Here is an 18,147-nt window from a genome sequence, read left to right on the forward strand (position 1 = left end):
CTTTTTTATTTCATCAGTCAACCAAATGCCACAGAAAAGTTTTTTTTTTTACCATTAGTGTGAGTACAATAAGTTATTCATAGCGTTCAAATGAACAAAATCAAAATCAGAGCACAGTATTGGTTGTTTTTAAAAACACAAATCCCAATTAAATTTAATTTCCCATGTTGGGGCAATCTGTGTCATCTTTTGAAAATGCCTAAAGGCTTCATTACAACTCAAAATGTTGTTAGAGGTACACAAATGTTTTATAACATTATAATTTCTTGAGTTCCAACTACATTTTGTTTTTCCAAGGAACTAAAAAAGGACAAAAGGTTGGGTATATAGACTGGAATTCAACATTAAAAGAGTGTTTAATGAAGGTTATAGGATGTTAACATTTAAACTAATCTGTGTGTTATTGAACATGCTGAAATACTTAAAGATATGATAATTTCAAAGACATTTCAAAGACAAATAAAATGGTATTTTCTATTGTTAAAAAAGATCAAACACTGCTAAAGAAGACTGTGAATGATTTAAACTTGTGTCAAGATACTTCTGTTTTGTTCTGATTTTCTTAATATTTTTAAAAAAAATTCTTCACACATTAAAATGTATTTAAAGCATATACATGTATTGTGCAATCTTCATTTACATGTAACACACTTCAATTGACAAATGTTACTATTTATTTATATGAATAGTAATAGTAAAAGCAGTAACGTATGTATATTGTATACATGACAGCTGTGAATGTATTATAATGATGACAGTGCGTTTCTATTCTATTTAATTCTATTCTGAGTTTCAACCAATCAGAGCCGCAGAATACATGAAAGCCGGAAGTGGTCATAGCTGGCAGAGCGGTATTCCCGCGAAGATTGAGACCTCGCCGGACGTGAATTACAGTTTTTTTTACCAGGTATTTCTCTGTATTATCTCATGTGTATGCATTCTAACGTTCATGTAAGTAAATAGTTAAAGTAGTTTTTTTTACCTCGCGGTGACAACACGTGTTGCTCACGAGCCCCTGATTCAGAGCGGCGTGGAGGGGAAGTTGTGCCAAACTCCCATCGAAGAGTATGACATATAGGCACATCCTTTGCTTTTCGGCAAATAATTATACACTTAAAGACAATTTGCCACGGCTTCTGCATGTTTGCAAGTTACTTTAATAATTCGGCATGTATATTATCCACTCATACTAACGTAAACACACCTCAGGGGAGTTATTAAAGTGGACATTGTGTTAAAATAGTTATTGCAGCAGCTATATGCCAAATTGAATTATGTCGTGTCCTTATTTCTAATAGCGTGTATCTAATGTTACAGCATTAATAAACACACACACACACTTATATATACACTATATAAATGCATTTAATTGGCACAAGTGCAAATTGTAAAAAAATTACATCAACATCAGATTAAATACAAATTGTAGCTAAGTATTGTAACAATAATTGTTCTATAAATACTCTCATATTAGAGTGCTTCTTTATACAAATATAGTGAAGTGGAGTTAATTATCTTGGGAAGTCATTAAGGACCCAAATATTAGGTATTTTGAGCAACTGCTCCATGTTTTGCAGTTTGGAGTCACAGCATCATGAGTAAGAGGAAGATGGAAAATACTCATCTGCCTGCGGGGGAATGCATCGCACAGGTTTGTATCTGCAAACTTGATTTATTGTCTTCCAACTTGTTTATGGACGACGTCTCACTGCGATGTGTTGGTTGATCTGCAGGTTCAGGAGATGTTGAGGGAGCGGCTTTGTCATCAGCAGCTCCCCGACAGGCCGGAGGGAGTGGAAGCTCAACACAAGTAGGTTTAGGAAGTCTGAAACGTTGTGTTATTATTAAAAAAAACACTCAATAATTAAATGTTCATGTGTTATCAGCAAAGTTAGAAAAACACAGTTAAAAGGTAGAATTTGTACAGATCTACAATGTTTATATTAGTGCTGCAACTCAGTTATTGTTTTCAATCAACTTTTGTTCTTTAAAATGTCATAAAATAATAAGAATACATGTCGGAAAAACTGTCAAAAAAAGCCTTTGAACAAAATACTGCAAACCTAGTAGCAAGACGAGAGCGTCCGGAGAGAGACATTTTGATCATATTATTATCATATATACTAAAAAAAAAGAGTGACTTGGTAATACTGTTACATGTACTGTACACATGAGCAACAAGCTAATGGGAAAGTTGAACTGGGAATCAAACCCCCGATCCTTTGATCGAAGGACAACACTGTTCACTGTGGGTGTTTAGTGACGGCTGTGTTTTGCAGACACCTCCTGGAGCTGCTGAAGCGCACCGCCGTCCACGGGGAGAGCAACTCGGTGCTCATCGTCGGCCCCAGAGGAGCAGGAAAAACCACGGTGAGGACGCCAGCTTAAAAACGAGCTCATGAGTGAAAAAAGAAAAGATGACGAATTGTGTTGGAAGTGTGTTTTTAAGTCCTGGGAGGGTTGTTGCATCCGCAGCTGCTGAAGTGTGTGCTGCGAGACCTGGGAGAGGAAACGGAGGCGCAGAAAAACCTGCTGCAGGTTCATCTCAACGGTGCAGATCGTCCACCAGACCTCATGTAATTTATTCAGAATTAAACGATCAAATGTGAAGACGCGTTGTGTGTGTTTCTGCTGAAGGTCTGCTGCAGACGGACGACAGAATCGCGCTCAAAGAGATAACGCGGCAGCTCCACCTGGAAAACGCAGTCGGCGACAAAGTGTTTGTGAGTGATGGGAAAGAGTTTCAACAGATGTGTTATAGATGACGCCATGAAACCGCTTTGAACCTGCTTCTGTTTCATTTCAGGGAAGCTTCGCGGAGAACCTGGCCTTCTTGTTGGAGGCGCTGAAGAAAGGTCAGAAAATGAGGATCAACATTTAAGAGTGTGTGTGTGTTTTTTCGGGGTGTTTCCCCTGTGACTCGTTGTCCCGTCTCAGGCGATCGCAGCAGCAGCCGCCCGGCGCTGTTCGTCCTGGACGAGTTCGACCTGTTCGCCCACCACAAGAACCAGACTCTGCTCTACAACCTGCTGGACGTCTCCCAGTCCGCCCAGGCTCCCATCGCCGTGGTCGGCCTGACCTGCAGACTGGTGAGCCTCCAGGGGTCTTATACACTCATGAAATCCTCAAAAGTTGTGTAAAAGTCCTGTAAATGTGTTATATTCATGTGTTCATGACGTTCACTTACGCTGAGTGTGAAATAATGAATCTGCTTTTAAAAGAAAGAGGCTCAAAATATCAGCAGCATACAAACAGGCATCTATATAAATGTTTATTCTTTTAATCAAACAATTGTCTCTCATTCATTTGTGTCATTTAAGGTTTACTGTATGCTTTGAATCCTCATTGTTATTTTAAATACTACATTTTATCACTTTTTACTGTTTACACACACATTTCACACAATGGTGCAAAAATTCATGCAAATTCATGGACATTTGGTATAAAGTCATGGAAAAGCATTGGTCAGAATGTGTATGAAGCTTGAGTCTCCCTCCCGTCGCCTCGGACATTTTTTCCCTCGGTGTAATGCCGACGGCGTAACGGTTCTCTTTCCTCCAGGACGTTCTGGAGCTGCTGGAGAAGCGTGTGAAGTCTCGGTTTTCCCACCGTCAGATCCACCTGCTGAGCAACCCGACGTTCGCTGAGTACCTGCGGCGCGTCCGGAGCCAGCTCAGCCTGCCGGATCACTTCCCGGACGCCAGGTTCGCCGTGGATTGGAACGCCGGCGTAGAGGTGAGTCGCGGCGCCTCGATCCCGGCTCACGAGCATCGGATCTCGTCGTCCTACGACCTCTCCCGTCTGTGTCCTTCCCTTCAGGCTCTGTGCGAGGACAAATCAGTGCAGGACGTTCTGCAGAGACACTACAACTCCAGCAAGGACTTCCGTTCCATGCACACGCTGCTGGTACGCCTCCGCTTTCATTGTACCGAGCCACATCTGTCTCTGGGCCTCGGCCCTCACTCCCCTTGCCTCGCTCGCTCTCTCTCTCCAGATGCTGTGTGTGAGTCGGGTGTCTGTCGCCAAACCCGCCATCAAACCCGCGGACCTGCTGGAGGCCAGCCGGCTGAGCTTTGCCGACGCCACGGCGAACATGCTCCACGGTAACGACCTCGGCGGACGTTTAATTTCCCTCACTCGGGACTCTAATGAGTTCACACCTGTTTATGTTACTGTCTCTCTCTCTGCATAGGTCTGTCTATCCTGGAGCTGTGTCTCATCATCGCCATGAAACACCTCAACGACGTCTACGAAGGAGAGCCGTTCAATCTGCAGATGGTTCACAACGGTGAATTACTTTCATGTGCCGTAAAAGACGGGCTGCAAGCCGCGCCTACCTTTCGGTGGGTGTTCCCCGCTGAAGCGAGCTAGCGCTGCTGCTAGCTCCCCTGCTAGCTCCCCGCCTCTGCTACTGCACATGTTGGACGTCGAGCCGGGGCTGGTCCGCGACCTTCGGTGGTTGTCGGGAAGCGAGCAGGAAGCTAGCGAAGCTCCATGCTAGCTCCCCGGAGCAGAGAGTTAGCAGCAGCGCTAGTTGGCTACAGCGGGGACACCCACCAAAAGTAGTAACGGCTTTTAACCCGACTTTTAAGGTTCTTTTTGTGGGTGCAAATATTTAAAAAAAGCTTAACAAAAAGGAAGATACAAATGATGAACTAAATTAATCAACAAGGAAAAGCTTGTCAATTTTCTTCATGTTCTGTTCTGTTTTTTTTTAAAAAGAGTTTAAGAAGTTCCTGCAGAGGAAGTCGAACTCAATGTATAAATTTGACCAGCCCGTCATCTTAAAGGTGCGTATGAAGCGTTTAAAGAGCCTTGTGTGATGTTTAACGTGCTTCGCAGGCTCTCGAGGAAGAAAGATAAACACACTTATGTATTTGTACGTCCTCAGGCCTTCGAGCACCTGCAGCAGCTGGAGCTGATCCGGCCGGTCGACAGCTCGATAGCTAAAACTCAGAGGGAATACCAGCTGATGAGACTCATGCTGGACCACAGTCAGATCATGGAGACCCTGCAGAAGTACCCACAATGCCCCACGGACGTCAAGCAGTGGGCCATGTCGGCGTTCGGCTAGCACTCAGCACACATCTGGACTTCATGTTGACGCTTGTTTGCTGTGAGAAAATATTAAATAATATAAAAGATATAAAGAAACTAAGTTATGCGTTATTGAGGTTATGATCAAATAAAAATGTGTATTACTTATAATATTGTAAGTTAAACAAGGCAACAGTTATCTTTTAGCCCCAATGTCTTCTATTAAAAGTCTGGTAACTAGCGTCAAGCAGCTGAATGCTGCCGCCTGCTGGTGCAGTTTGGCATTTCGGGCTAAAAGCTTGTAATGACTATTTTCACGTTTCTTTCTTCTTTCTCTCTCGTTCTCGTAAATAAGAGTAAGTTAAACCACATGAATGAACGAGGACGTAGCTGTGGCTCAGTGGTGATCCTCAGCTGGAACATGTTGATGTGTTTGGGCAAATCACTCAACCCCAAATTGCATATATCTCTATCTGTAAATATAGACATAGATACAGTGATCTGTTTTATAGAAAAATATAGATCTAAATATGATAGATCTGTCTATCAATCATATCTAGATCTATATTTTTCTATAACAGATCTATCTGTCTATGTCTATAGAGCTAGATATGATAGCTCTGTGGAAAAAAAAGTCATGCTATAGCATGTCGAAAAAAAAAGAAACGAGCACTTTTATTAATCCCCTTGGGGAAATTCTTCTCTGCATTTTGACCCCTCCTTGATTAGGGAGCAGTTGGCTGCTCTGCGGGGCGCAGCGACGGGTTGAGTGTCGTGCTCAGAGACACTTGGACGTGTGAACTGGAGATCGAGCCGGCGACCTTGTGGTCGCCAGCTCAGGGGGATGACTTCTCATCCCCCTGAGCTCCAGCCGCCCATGAAGTCTTTGTAACAAAAATACTGCAAACAGTGAAATAGTGATACTTTAAAATATCCCAAAAAGTGAAAGGAAGGTCATGAGGGTTGAACTCACAACCACTCAGCTGGGTATTGAACATGCGACCTTGTGGTTGTAGGTCAACACTGATACCACTGTGCTAAAGTCCCCATGTAGCTCATTAGTGAATGACATTGAACCAGTGAAACAAGAGCGACCGTGAAATACAAAGTTAAACAAACTGTCATCTGGGAATCAAACACAAGACCTTCTGTTTGAGAGACTGCAAATATAGCAGTACTCTATAGAGATCACTGGGTGTGTAGAATCACTTAGACTAGCCTTGTATTTGACATCAAGTGTGGTGAACGCACCTTAAAACAAGATTAGCCTCTTGAGATTCAAACTCACAACCTCCCACGTTCTGAAAAAGGTCAAAAGCAAATGCATCTTCTATCAGAAGTTTTAAATAAATAACAATATGAACTATTCTAACTTGTAAGCTGTCGACTAAATGAGGAGGATTGAACGACGTGTTTTCAGTCGGTGTAAAAAAGGAAAACATCAGGACTCACAATCTAAAAACACATTTATTTACATCACGTGGATCACTTCAGCTGATAAAAACCGTGGCCGAGTCACAGCGCTGGTCTGGGATCTGTTTCGTGGTCTCTGTGGTAAGGCTTCCAGGGTTTCTGAAGGGTTCATTCTGCTATAATACTTTTCTCTGATCCTCCACTGGGAGGTCAAAGGTCAGGGGGAGAACCCACTCTCTCAAGAACAACTACTGCCACAACTATTTTCCAGTTTGAAATTCCAGACAAGTTGTTCCATTTTCACATCTTCTAGTCAGCAAAATAAAACAGTCACATGTATCAGGAGTATAGACAACAACAAAAAGAACATTTTCATCATTTGAGACTTTTTGTGCGACTAAAAAAAAAGAAGAAAAAAAAAAAAATCAGATTTCTCGGTTACTTCCAGCCTTGAAAAGCAGAAACCCAGCGAGCGTCATTACCACGACGGGCCGCGTTGGCAGACCCTGGACCAGCGCTGCAACTCCAGAGCATTGAGAAATGTGGGGGTCAAAAGCGCTCGCAGTGTTGTAGGGTGGTTGTTTGTTTTGTTGTCGTAATTTCAGGCCTGGCAACCCAAACTTATCCTGCTGCCCGAGACGAGGTCACTGGAGTTCAATGTTTCCTCTAAAATCGAGATGCTGGATTGAGACACCTGTAGCAGGCGGTTGCCGTTTAAGAGCTTTGGGGATTCTTCAAATTGCAGAGGACCCGAGTGGGTACCTTGAGGAACGCCACGGGTTAAACGTTAGTTCTATCTTTTGGCCGAGGAACCCGTAAGTGCTTTCTTGGATGACTTACAAAAGGGTTAGTACTCCAATGAGCTTCTAGCTTTCAGCTAACACGAAGCTCGACTTAAAGTCACTGTGAAGGACAACGTTTTACGGACCGAGCCCCGCTGCCGAGGCGAAACACAAGAAAAGTAGAAATGAATGTAGAGGAAACACTGAAGTTCAACACGCACTTATAAAGATTCAGCTCAGAGTATATGGTTGATACAGGTATTTATGTTCTCATATCTGTACAGATCCTAGACTGCTTAAAATAGTGGGGGCAACAAGACACAAATGTTCCACTGGTAGTTAATATGCACAGCAATGTGAGGTGCTGGGCGACAGGAAGTCGAGATAGAAACCCGTAGAGCCCGCACGCTGAGGAAACCCGTCCAGACACTTTAGATGACCACGGCTGAGTTGGAATAGATGAGCGATGGTAGTCAACACCTGGTGGGGGGCGGAGAAGTTATCTCGGATAAACTGATATGCTTCTTAAAGAGCGAGGGCTTCAAAATCGAGGCGAGATTTGAGGCCAGAAGATTGTACTCTTGTTGTTTTGGTAGCCTTGACGGTTCCTTTCTTTGTGGTTGCACGGTCGGCCTGCTGGTTCACCGTACAGCAGGAGTTGTATGAACGGGTCTCAGAGTGCGTCGGCTTTACCGGTTTCCACCGCGACGGGGCACAATCACACGAAACCAGCCGAACCCGAAGCCCTCTGGAGGTACACGGGGCTCAATCCACCAAAGTACACAATACTGGAGTCCAGGAGTCTGAAGAACATTCATTCTCGGTCGTTTGTCCATAGACTGAATAGAAAGAAGCACGTTACAGTTTATATCTTTTCTTTTTGAATCAATGAGTATTTCCTGAATAACAACTGAATCCCCCCCCCCCCCCCCCCCCGCACAACAACCGTAAATCGTGCCAACTCTTACAACTTTATTCAGAGTCGCACCTGAGTTATGATAACCCAAAACCTCAGGCCTGTAAATTAAAAAATAAATACAACACATCAATATGCAAGGTAACGGATAAAAAAAGAAAGAAAAGAAATTAAAATGCTACAAGTTATTTGTGAGTCTGTGTATTGAAAGTCACTCCTGCAGCTGGTCCTACAGAAGTGTAGGGGAAATTTGCGGCACTGGTTGCATATAACTTGCTAGAACTTAGAAAAGCATAGTACTGAATCCCTGAATGGTATTTGTTGGTTTGGGTCGGTTTCTCAAGCGCCGTTTAAACTCCAGCTGTTTGACGCGACTACCTACAAGACTGGGAGGCCACCTACAGGACTGGGAGGCCACCTACAGGACTGGGAGGCCACCTACAGGACTGGGAGGCCACCTACAGGACTGGGAGGCCACCTACAGGACTGGGAGGCCACCTACAGGACTGGGAGGCTGCCAGTCGGAAGCTGGCACGCTGTGGCTGATGAGTTTTGGCTGGTAACCAACCGACACTTAGAGGCGGGCGTTAGAATCCACTTGGCTGCTCAAATACTGGTAAGTTTTACACTCTTGGGTCGTAATACTTGTGTGTTTCCTTTCGGTTCGTGCCGGTCAGCGTCTGTCTCGTACGGTTATGGAAAAGGTTAATGTTAAAATGTTTAAAAAAAATGATGAGTCGTTGTCGTCTCAAACTTATGGGGAGAAAACGAGAGTCTACTCCCGGAAATAATCCTGCAAATTGGAACCTCTTGACGGACTTTGAGTCTGTTTTCTACCCGTGATGTTGGTGCTTTCGCCCCCTTCTACTGCAAAGAAGTCCCTGCGAGTGAGGTAGTGCTTATTGAAGGGTTTGCAGTAAAGACGGTGCAGCTTCAGCTTCGTGAGGACCGCACGCGATGGCTGTTACTGAGGAACAGCGGCGCAAAGGGAAGCGATATTGATGCGAATATTGTACTTGTGCTACAGTGAGTAAATAAGAAGATGGCTTTGACTTCCTTCAGGTTTGCTGTGTTGTTGCAATAGTCTTATCGTGGACTGAGATAACGTCTCAAACCTGAACGCCACTTCACCTCCTCGTTTACCTAAATCGGGATCGGGAACTTTAGCAGATTCTGTGGGTGGTTTTTCAGCTCTTATAGTTCCTGGTTGTTTGGTGGAAAATGGCTTTAGTTAAGTAGTTAAATGTTCCAGAAAATTGGGAATAAATACGGTGAATACCGGAATATTTGGGCAACATTGATGACCATTGATTTACTTTACTGGCTTCAAAAGCAATGTTTGGTACAAAGAAAGCAGGATGAGAAATTGCCCTGAATGTAAAATGGTTTGGCAGAAAGAAAGTTTCTTAACGCACCATTAGATTTTCAAACGCTTCATTTTAAACTGCGTCTTGAGAAACCGTCCCAAAAGCTTGAGGAGAGACTGCAGGTCTGCCGGCACCAGTGTTATATGTCCCTCAGAAGAAATAAAGACTCCAAAAAAAAAAAAAACACGTCACCGCTTTTCACAACAGCGACAGATACATCCGTTTTGCCTGACATCTACAAGAGGAACTCATACGGAAACGTAGAAATGGCACCAGGATGGAGGAGAGCGGCCTCGGCTCGGCTAGCTAACGTTAGCCGTGCCGTCGCCAAACAAAAACACACCTCAGTGACAGTTTATCTGTTTTAAAATCATGTGTGTACACGATTGGACCGGTATGATTCACCCGTTAAATTTGATCCGTTTTTGATCGCGACAGCACGGCTAAATGTTACACGTCGAGATGAGTTGAGAGAGAGACAGAGAGAGGAGGAAGAGGGAGGAGAGAGGCGTAAGTATCAGCGAGAGAGGAGGTACTCCAGTCCGAGACGGGTGAGGAGGAAGAGGATGCGAGTAGGTGGTGAGTAGCAAAGTTTCCTGAGGTGTATCAAAAGAGAGCAGAAACTCCTGATAGTAATAAAAAAAGACAAAAAGGAGATGTGTGTGTGTTTGTGTGTGTGTGCAATCAAATCAAAAGCAAGCTGGCTCAGCTAAATACAGGTATGAATCCAGATGGGAGCTGGGTACCGATGACGCCGCTCCTAAGACAAGCACATCTCCCTCTACGGATGGGAATCGGACCACCGAGAGTACGGCGGTTGTGAAGGAAGTGATGCTAAATATCAAAAAAAGGCATCAGTCGTCGGTACCCAGCGCTAATCCAGAGAGATATAAATACATATTCTGTATATCCAGATCTCACGGGCCCGAATGGGACTCGTCAGCGATAGATATTATTACTCCGTTGAGAGTTGACACGGCAAACCCCCCCCCCAAAAATCACTTTAAACAACAACTTCATCGTGGGGGTATTCTTTTTTTTCCTTTAAAATCATCAGAAGAAAAATGTCAAAGAGAAAAGAAATAAACAAAAAGAGGAGAAAGTTCATATTCAGTCACAAATCAAAACTTGAGATTGGGATCGGGGGAGCGTAAAAGGTGTGTATGGCCACGTGTACAGAGGCTCTGCTGACTACATTACCCATGAGCCCCGGCTGACGGCAGGGGGTCGCGAAGAGCCGAGGTGGTGGAAGGTGAGCTATGACTGACCGGGGAGAGGGACTAATTTAAACTGTGTCCATCTGAACTGAGGTATACCTGGTTGAAGGAGGTTTATGGTTTTTTCATCGTCGTAATGCTTGAAAATGGACCCCCCCTCCCTCCCCCCGTTAAAATAAGCTTGATTACCAAGTAGTCTGGGTCCATAATACACTATGTACAGCAGCATTACACTATAAACATTCAGAAGCCGTTGCTTATTGGCAGAACGATAGTCGTTTCTTCAGAAAAAACGCACACGAGAAAACAGCAAATGTATCGAGAGCCGGGGGCTCGTCTTTTTTTTTTTTTTTTCCTCCACTTTTCTTTTTTTTTCGTTGTTTGTTTTACACTAAAATGCAGCGAGAGTTCTGTGAAATTCCTCTGCCAGATCTCCTCTCTCTGTAGAAAACCGGGCAGAACAGGTCGCCCTCCAGTGTGTGTGTGTGTGTATTTGTGTGTGTGTGTGTGTGTATAAAACAATACATGGTAAAAGTGTCCGTTAAACGTCGGCGTGTTCTCCCGAATCGTTCAAAGTTTTTTCGACCGTTTTAAGTGTTTAAAATCCTCCGGCACGCATATCAAAATGGATGCCGGGCGTTGCGGTGAGGCGGGCGCCGGCGGCTTTCCTGAACCTGCGAGTAGCGGCCCGCACTTAGAGGAACCCAAAAAAAAAAGGGGGGGGGGGAGACTAAAAAACGGAAAAATGGAAAGAGAGAACGAAAAAAACCTACAACGCCAACCAACCAGGGCCGGCCGCTCGATCCCGCGTTTCCCCCGCTGGCGTGCGCATCACAAGCTGGACTCTTTGGGCTGGAGGTCCACGTTGGTCACCATCGTGACGACGGTGACGATCTCCTCGAGGCCGACGGCGGGCGCCAGGCGCTGCATTTGGCCGACGCGCTCCTCCACGCAGCCGGCGGACAGGCGCGCCTCCGCCTCGTGGTCCCAGCAGTCCTCGATGGTCTCGCAGAGCATGGCCAGACCCTGAGAGAGAAAGATATATAATAACTATAGTTAACCTTCCTCTGTGTTAGGGTCGGCACCGACCCGTTAAAGCTAACACTAGAGGTGCTAACAGAAAGCTAACACAATAGACGGGAACAGAAAGCTAACACAACAGGAAGGTGAAGACATCCCCGGTGCCTTCATTAAGATATTCAGACAACAAAAGGGTCTCACGGCGTGTTTCTGCCAGCAGTCTCTCAGAACGGGCCTCAGCTTCTTGTGAACGACGACGTCCTGCATGTCATCCAGAGACGGATGCAGGCCCACCTCCTCCTCGAACGGGAGCATGTACTCGTCCACGGGGCCTGTGGGAGACACACGAGAGTTAAAGACGGCGCGAAACACACACACACACACACGCGCGCACACACACACACACACACACGCGTCAGGCCCTCACCGTCGGCGGCGGTGCATCGCGCAGCGAGCTCCCAGAGGAGGAGGCCGAAGGCGTACATGTCGATGCGCAGGAAGGAGTCGCGCTGGAAGTTGATGGCGCCCTCCAGGACTTCAGGAGCCATGTAGCGCCGCGTCCCTACCTGGAGGGGGGGGACGGTGTCGATTAGATTTAGATCCATGACTTTAAACCAAATGTCCATGAAAAAACATGTTGTGAAATCTGTGTGTAAACGGTAAAAAGTAATGAAATGTGGTATTGAAACTAATAATGAGGATTCAAAGCATACAGTAAACCTTAAATGACACAAATGAATGAGAGACAATAGTTTGATTAACAGAATAAACATTTATATAGATGTCTGTATGCATGCCTGCTCTTTGAACACATGAATAAAACACATTTACAGGACTTTTCCTGTAATGACACACAGTTACATGTGTCACCAGCTCCAGATGTTTAAAAGAATTAACCAAACACTTTATGAGCCTTTAAGGCCCCGTATTCAGATTCATGACCCACGCCGCCCCCTATAGGAGCCGTGAGGTATTTCACAATATTAATAAAAAAACAACGCTTTCATTCGTTTGTGGATTTGCAAGCTTCCAGCTTGAAAAAAGCCGGGTAGACCTGGTGAGGATGTTGACGAGTTCAACATTTCAACCTCGCCTGGGAGCCGTACCTGTCCGTGTGTGTCTCCCGCCGATTTCCCCGCCTCGAACACCAGGGCCAGGCCGAAGTCCGCTATGCAGGCGGTCAGGTTACTCTTCAGCAGCACATTCTTACTCTTAATGTCCCTGAGAGATGAGAAAAGAAAACACACACTCAGTGAGCGGAGAACACCTGCGGCCGAGTCGATGCGATGCAGACGTTTGTATGAAAGCCATTAAAGACATCGAGGCCGAGAGAGACCTGTGAGCGATGGAGGGCTTGTGCCCGTCCTTGTGTCCCGGGATGTCCTCGTGGAGGTAGGCCAGGCCGCGGGCCGCCGTCTGGGTGATGTGGCAGAGCTCGGCCCACGACACCACGTTGGCCTTCAGGTAGTCCGTCATCGAGCCCTGGAGAAGCACGGGGATGAGACAGAGGAGCCAGTTCAGGTGTTTATTCAACGTATTTAAGCATTCGCTTTTGATTTCTGGACTTTAATAATCCAACGGAGGGTGATAAACGATATTCACGGCCTCCCGAGCGTCCTCTTAATACCACAGCGACGTCCTTTGATCTCCTCTGTCAGCGAGCCAACGTAAAGCTCATTTATTGTTGTCGGGGAATAATGGGCGCTCTGATAAGCGCTCCTGTTTCTTCATCAGCACACACACAGTTATTACACTATTTTACTTGCAGAGATAAGTAGTATGTTTTAGATACTGCTCACATTTATATTAAATATTGACACATAATTGGAGATTTGGCTCCGAGACAAGACGTTCCTTATCCTTTCCACGTCTTTGCTCTTACATAATGTGTGTCAATATGAGACAAGGTCACTTCCGGCAAGGCCAAAGACAGATGTAGTAGCCGGAGTGGCCACCAGGGGGCAGGCAGCTCCAACAGACGGTAAATCACTCTAATCTGTAGTGTGTTTCTGGACAGCTGCTTTGTGTGTTTACACCTGGGTTTATTCAGTATCTGTAAGTCCTGTCACCTTGTTAAAGAGAAAGGAAACAGCCCTCGCAGCTATGATTAAGTACACATTGTCCACGATGTGAAAAGGTTTTAATTACAGGGAGTTTTTCGGAAGGGGGCCTGCATCCTTTCGAGCAAGCCCCTGCACGCTCCAGATACTGCAAACCTCAACGCACGAAACTGCCTCGACGCAGCAAACATCAAGGCATAAATCAGCTGTCAAGGAGACTGAACTCTGCAATCACGGCTCCAGCTGTGTTGCTGCACAAGCGAAGGTTCAGCCAGGACTGGCGTGGCCAACATTCTGACACCTGCTCTCAAAAAGCTGGCAGGAAGGACACAGGTTTTTTTTTCTTCTTCGTAGGTTGGAGTTTAAGTTATGCATCTGCTCTGACAATAATTACAGTGCATGCTTGGCAATGCACGAAGCCATGTGACCTTTTCCTGAAACTCATGTAAAACTCTTCCTTTCAATGCCGTTTCTACTCCGAGAGCTTCTCCGAGTCAGAGGAGCACTAGCATACGGCCGCGGGGTTAAGTGGCTCACCCGAGAGGTGCATTGTGGGTTAAAGCCCCGCCGCTGCACCCACAACCTTTAATTTTTCAACCTTAATTCACACGGGGACGGCCTCTTTGAGTTCCTGGCCGGGACGACTCGAGCGAGCGAAGCGTCGCTCTCCACTTCGTCGGTAACGACCATCAAAACACAGAAGCACTTAAAGTGGCGAGCGAGCGCTGCACAGACTGGAGCGCCACGGGGCCAACAGAGCTCAAATCCACCTCCTCTGGATAAACACGGCTTATAAAAGGGGAACGAGGACAGCGTGAAGTGTATTGTAATTATGGATTAGCGATACAAAGCATGTTTCCCCCTTTTTTCCAGTGTTTACAACTTTATTAGCGGCCGATAAAACACAAGCAGCTGGGTTGTTCGGTGGGTTGTTCCAGCCGCCAGACGTCTCCTGTGGCGCGTTTGTGTTGTTTCTTATGACGCTAATGTGTCTGGATTTCACAAATAACCTTGTGTGAAACCAGAGTCCTGATTTGGACTCGTTCATTTCAGTCTTAGTTTCAGTTGAATTATTTTTGGTTGCAAGGATGTAGCACTAACGGCTTTGTTGCAACAACACTTAAAGCTAGCGTAGCTTAGCTCGTCGGGTTTAAACCAAGTCTAGAAGTCGCTTTGAAACCAGATTTTGTACTTTTCTGTCGGTGGAAAAGCTCTCGTGATCTTTTTAGGTGTAATGGAAAGCAGATTTTGTAAATTTATGGCATTTAAAGTCGTCAAAATAGTGGCTCCACATTAGAAAAAGAGGCTATTAAACTGCATAATATAACATTTGATGTTCTGCTTGTTAAACGTCTCCGCTCAGCTCCAACCTGCACCGCTCCTTATAAAACAGGGACGTGAGTCAGTAGCATGAAAGCTAGCGCCCCGGGACTGCGTACCTTTTCGTGGTAGGCGGTGATGAGCCACAGCTCCAGGTCCAGGTTGTTGTTCCTCTTCTCCGCACCAATGAAGTGGAGGATGTTGTCGTGCTTCATGCCACTCACGCAGAAGATCTCGTACTCGTTCTGCCACGACAGTTTGTCCTGGACGAGAGCGAGAGAGAGAGCGAGAGAAAGAGCAGACGTTACTTATGTCACTGAGACGTCCGATCAGAAGGATCGGGCTCTAGTGTCCGCCATGTCTGTGGTGTCTGGAGGTGAAAGATAGAATCTACCGCCTCTGCAATAGTCATATATTTATATATGCATTACGTAATTATTAGCGTGAGAGGAAAACTCCTTTATGCTTCTTCCCATCAACAATATCCATCTAATCCATCCATCTATCTTCTCCTTCTGCACCCTGCGGGAAAATACGAGTAAGTCTCGTTATGAAACGCTGGTAAATATTCAGTTGTGAACTCGTCATAGGAAGCTAAGACTTTAAAAAAAGGTCCATAAACCTTGAACAAAAGAATCAAATAGATCTGAACTGATGAGACATAATGAGAGTGTTATTTTAGGCAGCGCACTCATCACAGGAAGGAAGTAAACATCTCCAGCGCCTCACCTGGATGGGGAAGATCTTCACGGCCACAAAGTCGTTCAGCAGCTGAGCTTTCCACACGCAGCCGAAGCGACCTCTGGCCTTCATCTCTATCAGCTGCAGGGGCTTGTGCCCCAAGATGGGGGACGGGGGGGAGGGTCCGGGGTCCTGAGGAAGGGAGGGAGGGAGGGGGAGAGAGAGAGAGAGAGAGAGAGAGAGAGAGAGAGAGAGAGAGAGAGAGAGAGAGAGAGAGAGAGAGAGAGAGAAAGAGAGAGAGAGAGAGAGAAAATAGGGGAAAGAAAAGTAGAGACAGCGTTATTCTTCATTCTCTTCTCTTGCTTTACATTCACACCATCCTCTTCTGGAACTTTCTCTTTTCTTTATTCTTTACGTTGTGGAGCCTCGTTGTTTATTTAGTTGTTTGCTTTATTTACATTCTGGCTGCGTTGTTTGCTTCTTGTGGTTGTGAAAGCACTTTGCAGCGTCTGCTTCAGCGTTATTACCACGCGGCACATTAAATAGCGGGAAGGGTTTGGATCCATTCATTTTAAATTAATTAAACCCCCGGAGGCTGCGTTCGCTCGGGTTTGGGGGGGGAACAGGAGCAGCACGTCGCGCTCAACCTTTAACATGAGCGTCCGGGTGATTAAAGAGCGAGCGCCGTGCGGTCATGCTAATCCCGAATAAACAAAAGTGAACGCGGAGGAAGCCAAGTGTTCCAAGTCTAAAGTGGGTTAAACACAGCTGGTGATCGGGATTAAGCCGATCACTTTCACATGTGACTTCACGGGGAAGGACAGAGGGCGAATGGGGATATGTAGAGAGAGAGAGCGAGAGAGGGGGGGAAGGGTGAAAAGAAGCATGCGGCGAGGGAGTCACATTTCCAAAAGGATAAAAGGTAGAGAGGAGAAAGACGAGCACATGACTGATGGCCTTTGATGAAACCAGATACGCTTCTGTAGAAATCTCGGCTATGCCTCCGTATCGCTGGAGAGAGAGGAGGGGAGTAAAAAAAAGGGAAAAGCGTTCCCCCTGCAACGCGCCGATGTTCATGTTTTTACTTGAACTGAAGGCTTACAAGCCGCTTGATAAGCCGGAGCAAGTTTCAAGACCCCGAGGCCCTCAGGATCCATTCCAGCCCCACAATAACGTCTCAAAAGCGCTCGGCAGGCCCCATAAAACGCTTTCTTTTTGGGTGAAAAGGTTCGCCGGCGATACGAGGGACCAGATTAAATACACATAATGCGCCTCTTTTGGCTGCGAGGGATGTGTAAAAATATAAAAAAGGTACATTACTGCCGGGGTTTTGGCACTCACCCTTTCTTAAAGGCATACACACGTCTTTTTAAGCGCCTGTCCTGACAGGATTATTGTGGCAACAGGAGCAAACTGTACATCACCCGAGTCACATTTATGGGTTTTGATTTTTATCCATGTGAAAATGTTCGCTGAACTTTGTGGCTTTGAGTTCACACTCGACGAACAAAAAAACAAAAAAAAAAGGCTCAGACAAATGCAGAAGTAGTATCGTGGGCTGCCTCTGATGACGCAATAACTTAAACAATCATGCATTCTTTGACTTGTGAACATCTAACGGCTAACTTATGGTGCTATTCGCTCCGGGGACGAGCTAACGGCTCCTCTGGGATGCAGTCTAATCTGTTACTGAGTGGAGGTTGCACACATGGTAGCAGCTGCAGATTCACGAGACGCTGTGTGAGGATAGAAGTCGTTGAGCAGCAAGGAAGTCCAGTAACAGTAAAACTATCACAATACTCATTTTGTTCACTTTCTGCCTTCCCGATTGCATTTCAGAGTCCTAATATATGAAATCTGGGGATATTTTCGGCCTTTTTCCAACATTTTCCCCCCCAATCAGCTCAAGTCTAGAAGCCCAATGTGATTACCAACATTATCAGCCACAAACACAAACAATGAGGGAAATGAATAGATTATTTAGAACCCAAGAGCTATTAGATATGACAGGATGTGGTTCCCCGTACCATTAAGCTATCAAGCGTCACCGAGCCGTCAGTACATTTATTGATCGTTGGGTCGGCAGTGATTAGTACTCTGATCGTGATTTTGTGGAGGAGATTCTGATGTTATCTAACGCAAGCACGGCTCAGTGTTTTGCAGAAATTTAATAATTTTTTCTGCATCTCCAAACAATTTCCTGTACGTTCCTGCACTTGGTAATTAAAGCATTTCCAATTCTGGTCACGATTCGTTCTTTTTTTTTATAAATGTAATTCTGCAGAAAACGCAACAAATTCAAGCACATCTATTGTACTTTATTATGAGTATGAC

The 18,147-nt window shown here is 45.5% G+C and overlaps 2 protein-coding genes across 4 annotated transcripts in view; one reads left to right on the plus strand and one right to left on the minus strand.

Moving 5' to 3' along the window:
• The first annotated feature begins 825 nt into the window (after nucleotides 1–825).
• Nucleotides 826–5,144, plus strand: orc4 (origin recognition complex, subunit 4). Its single transcript, XM_068590753.1, has 14 exons — nucleotides 826–907; nucleotides 1,578–1,651; nucleotides 1,734–1,810; nucleotides 2,280–2,370; nucleotides 2,476–2,551; nucleotides 2,638–2,723; nucleotides 2,807–2,855; nucleotides 2,938–3,089; nucleotides 3,562–3,735; nucleotides 3,820–3,906; nucleotides 3,995–4,103; nucleotides 4,193–4,288; nucleotides 4,723–4,790; nucleotides 4,892–5,144. The coding sequence occupies exons 2-14, from the start codon at nucleotides 1,595–1,597 to the stop codon at nucleotides 5,072–5,074; spliced, it is 1,305 nt and encodes a 434-aa protein (XP_068446854.1). The 5' UTR covers nucleotides 826–907; nucleotides 1,578–1,594; the 3' UTR covers nucleotides 5,075–5,144.
• Nucleotides 5,145–8,172: 3,028 nt separating this feature from the next.
• Nucleotides 8,173–18,147, minus strand: part of LOC137793873 (activin receptor type-2A-like) — a 33,452-nt gene continuing 23,477 nt past the window's right edge. For all 3 annotated transcript variants that reach the window (XM_068590280.1, XM_068590281.1, XM_068590279.1), the window contains 7 exons: nucleotides 15,862–16,005; nucleotides 15,252–15,395; nucleotides 13,089–13,234; nucleotides 12,859–12,973; nucleotides 12,180–12,318; nucleotides 11,954–12,084; nucleotides 8,173–11,758 (listed from right to left, as the gene is read on the minus strand). In XM_068590280.1, coding sequence (XP_068446381.1) covers nucleotides 11,564–11,758; nucleotides 11,954–12,084; nucleotides 12,180–12,318; nucleotides 12,859–12,973; nucleotides 13,089–13,234; nucleotides 15,252–15,395; nucleotides 15,862–16,005 — 1,014 coding nt within the window. In that variant the 3' untranslated portion in view covers nucleotides 8,173–11,563. The remainder of the gene's footprint in view (nucleotides 11,759–11,953; nucleotides 12,085–12,179; nucleotides 12,319–12,858; nucleotides 12,974–13,088; nucleotides 13,235–15,251; nucleotides 15,396–15,861; nucleotides 16,006–18,147) is intronic.

Source organism: Clinocottus analis, unplaced genomic scaffold (genome assembly GCF_023055335.1).
Source record: "Clinocottus analis isolate CAN_PGR_092001 unplaced genomic scaffold, fCliAna1.0.p SCAF_24, whole genome shotgun sequence".
NCBI lineage: Eukaryota > Metazoa > Chordata > Actinopteri > Perciformes > Cottidae > Clinocottus > Clinocottus analis.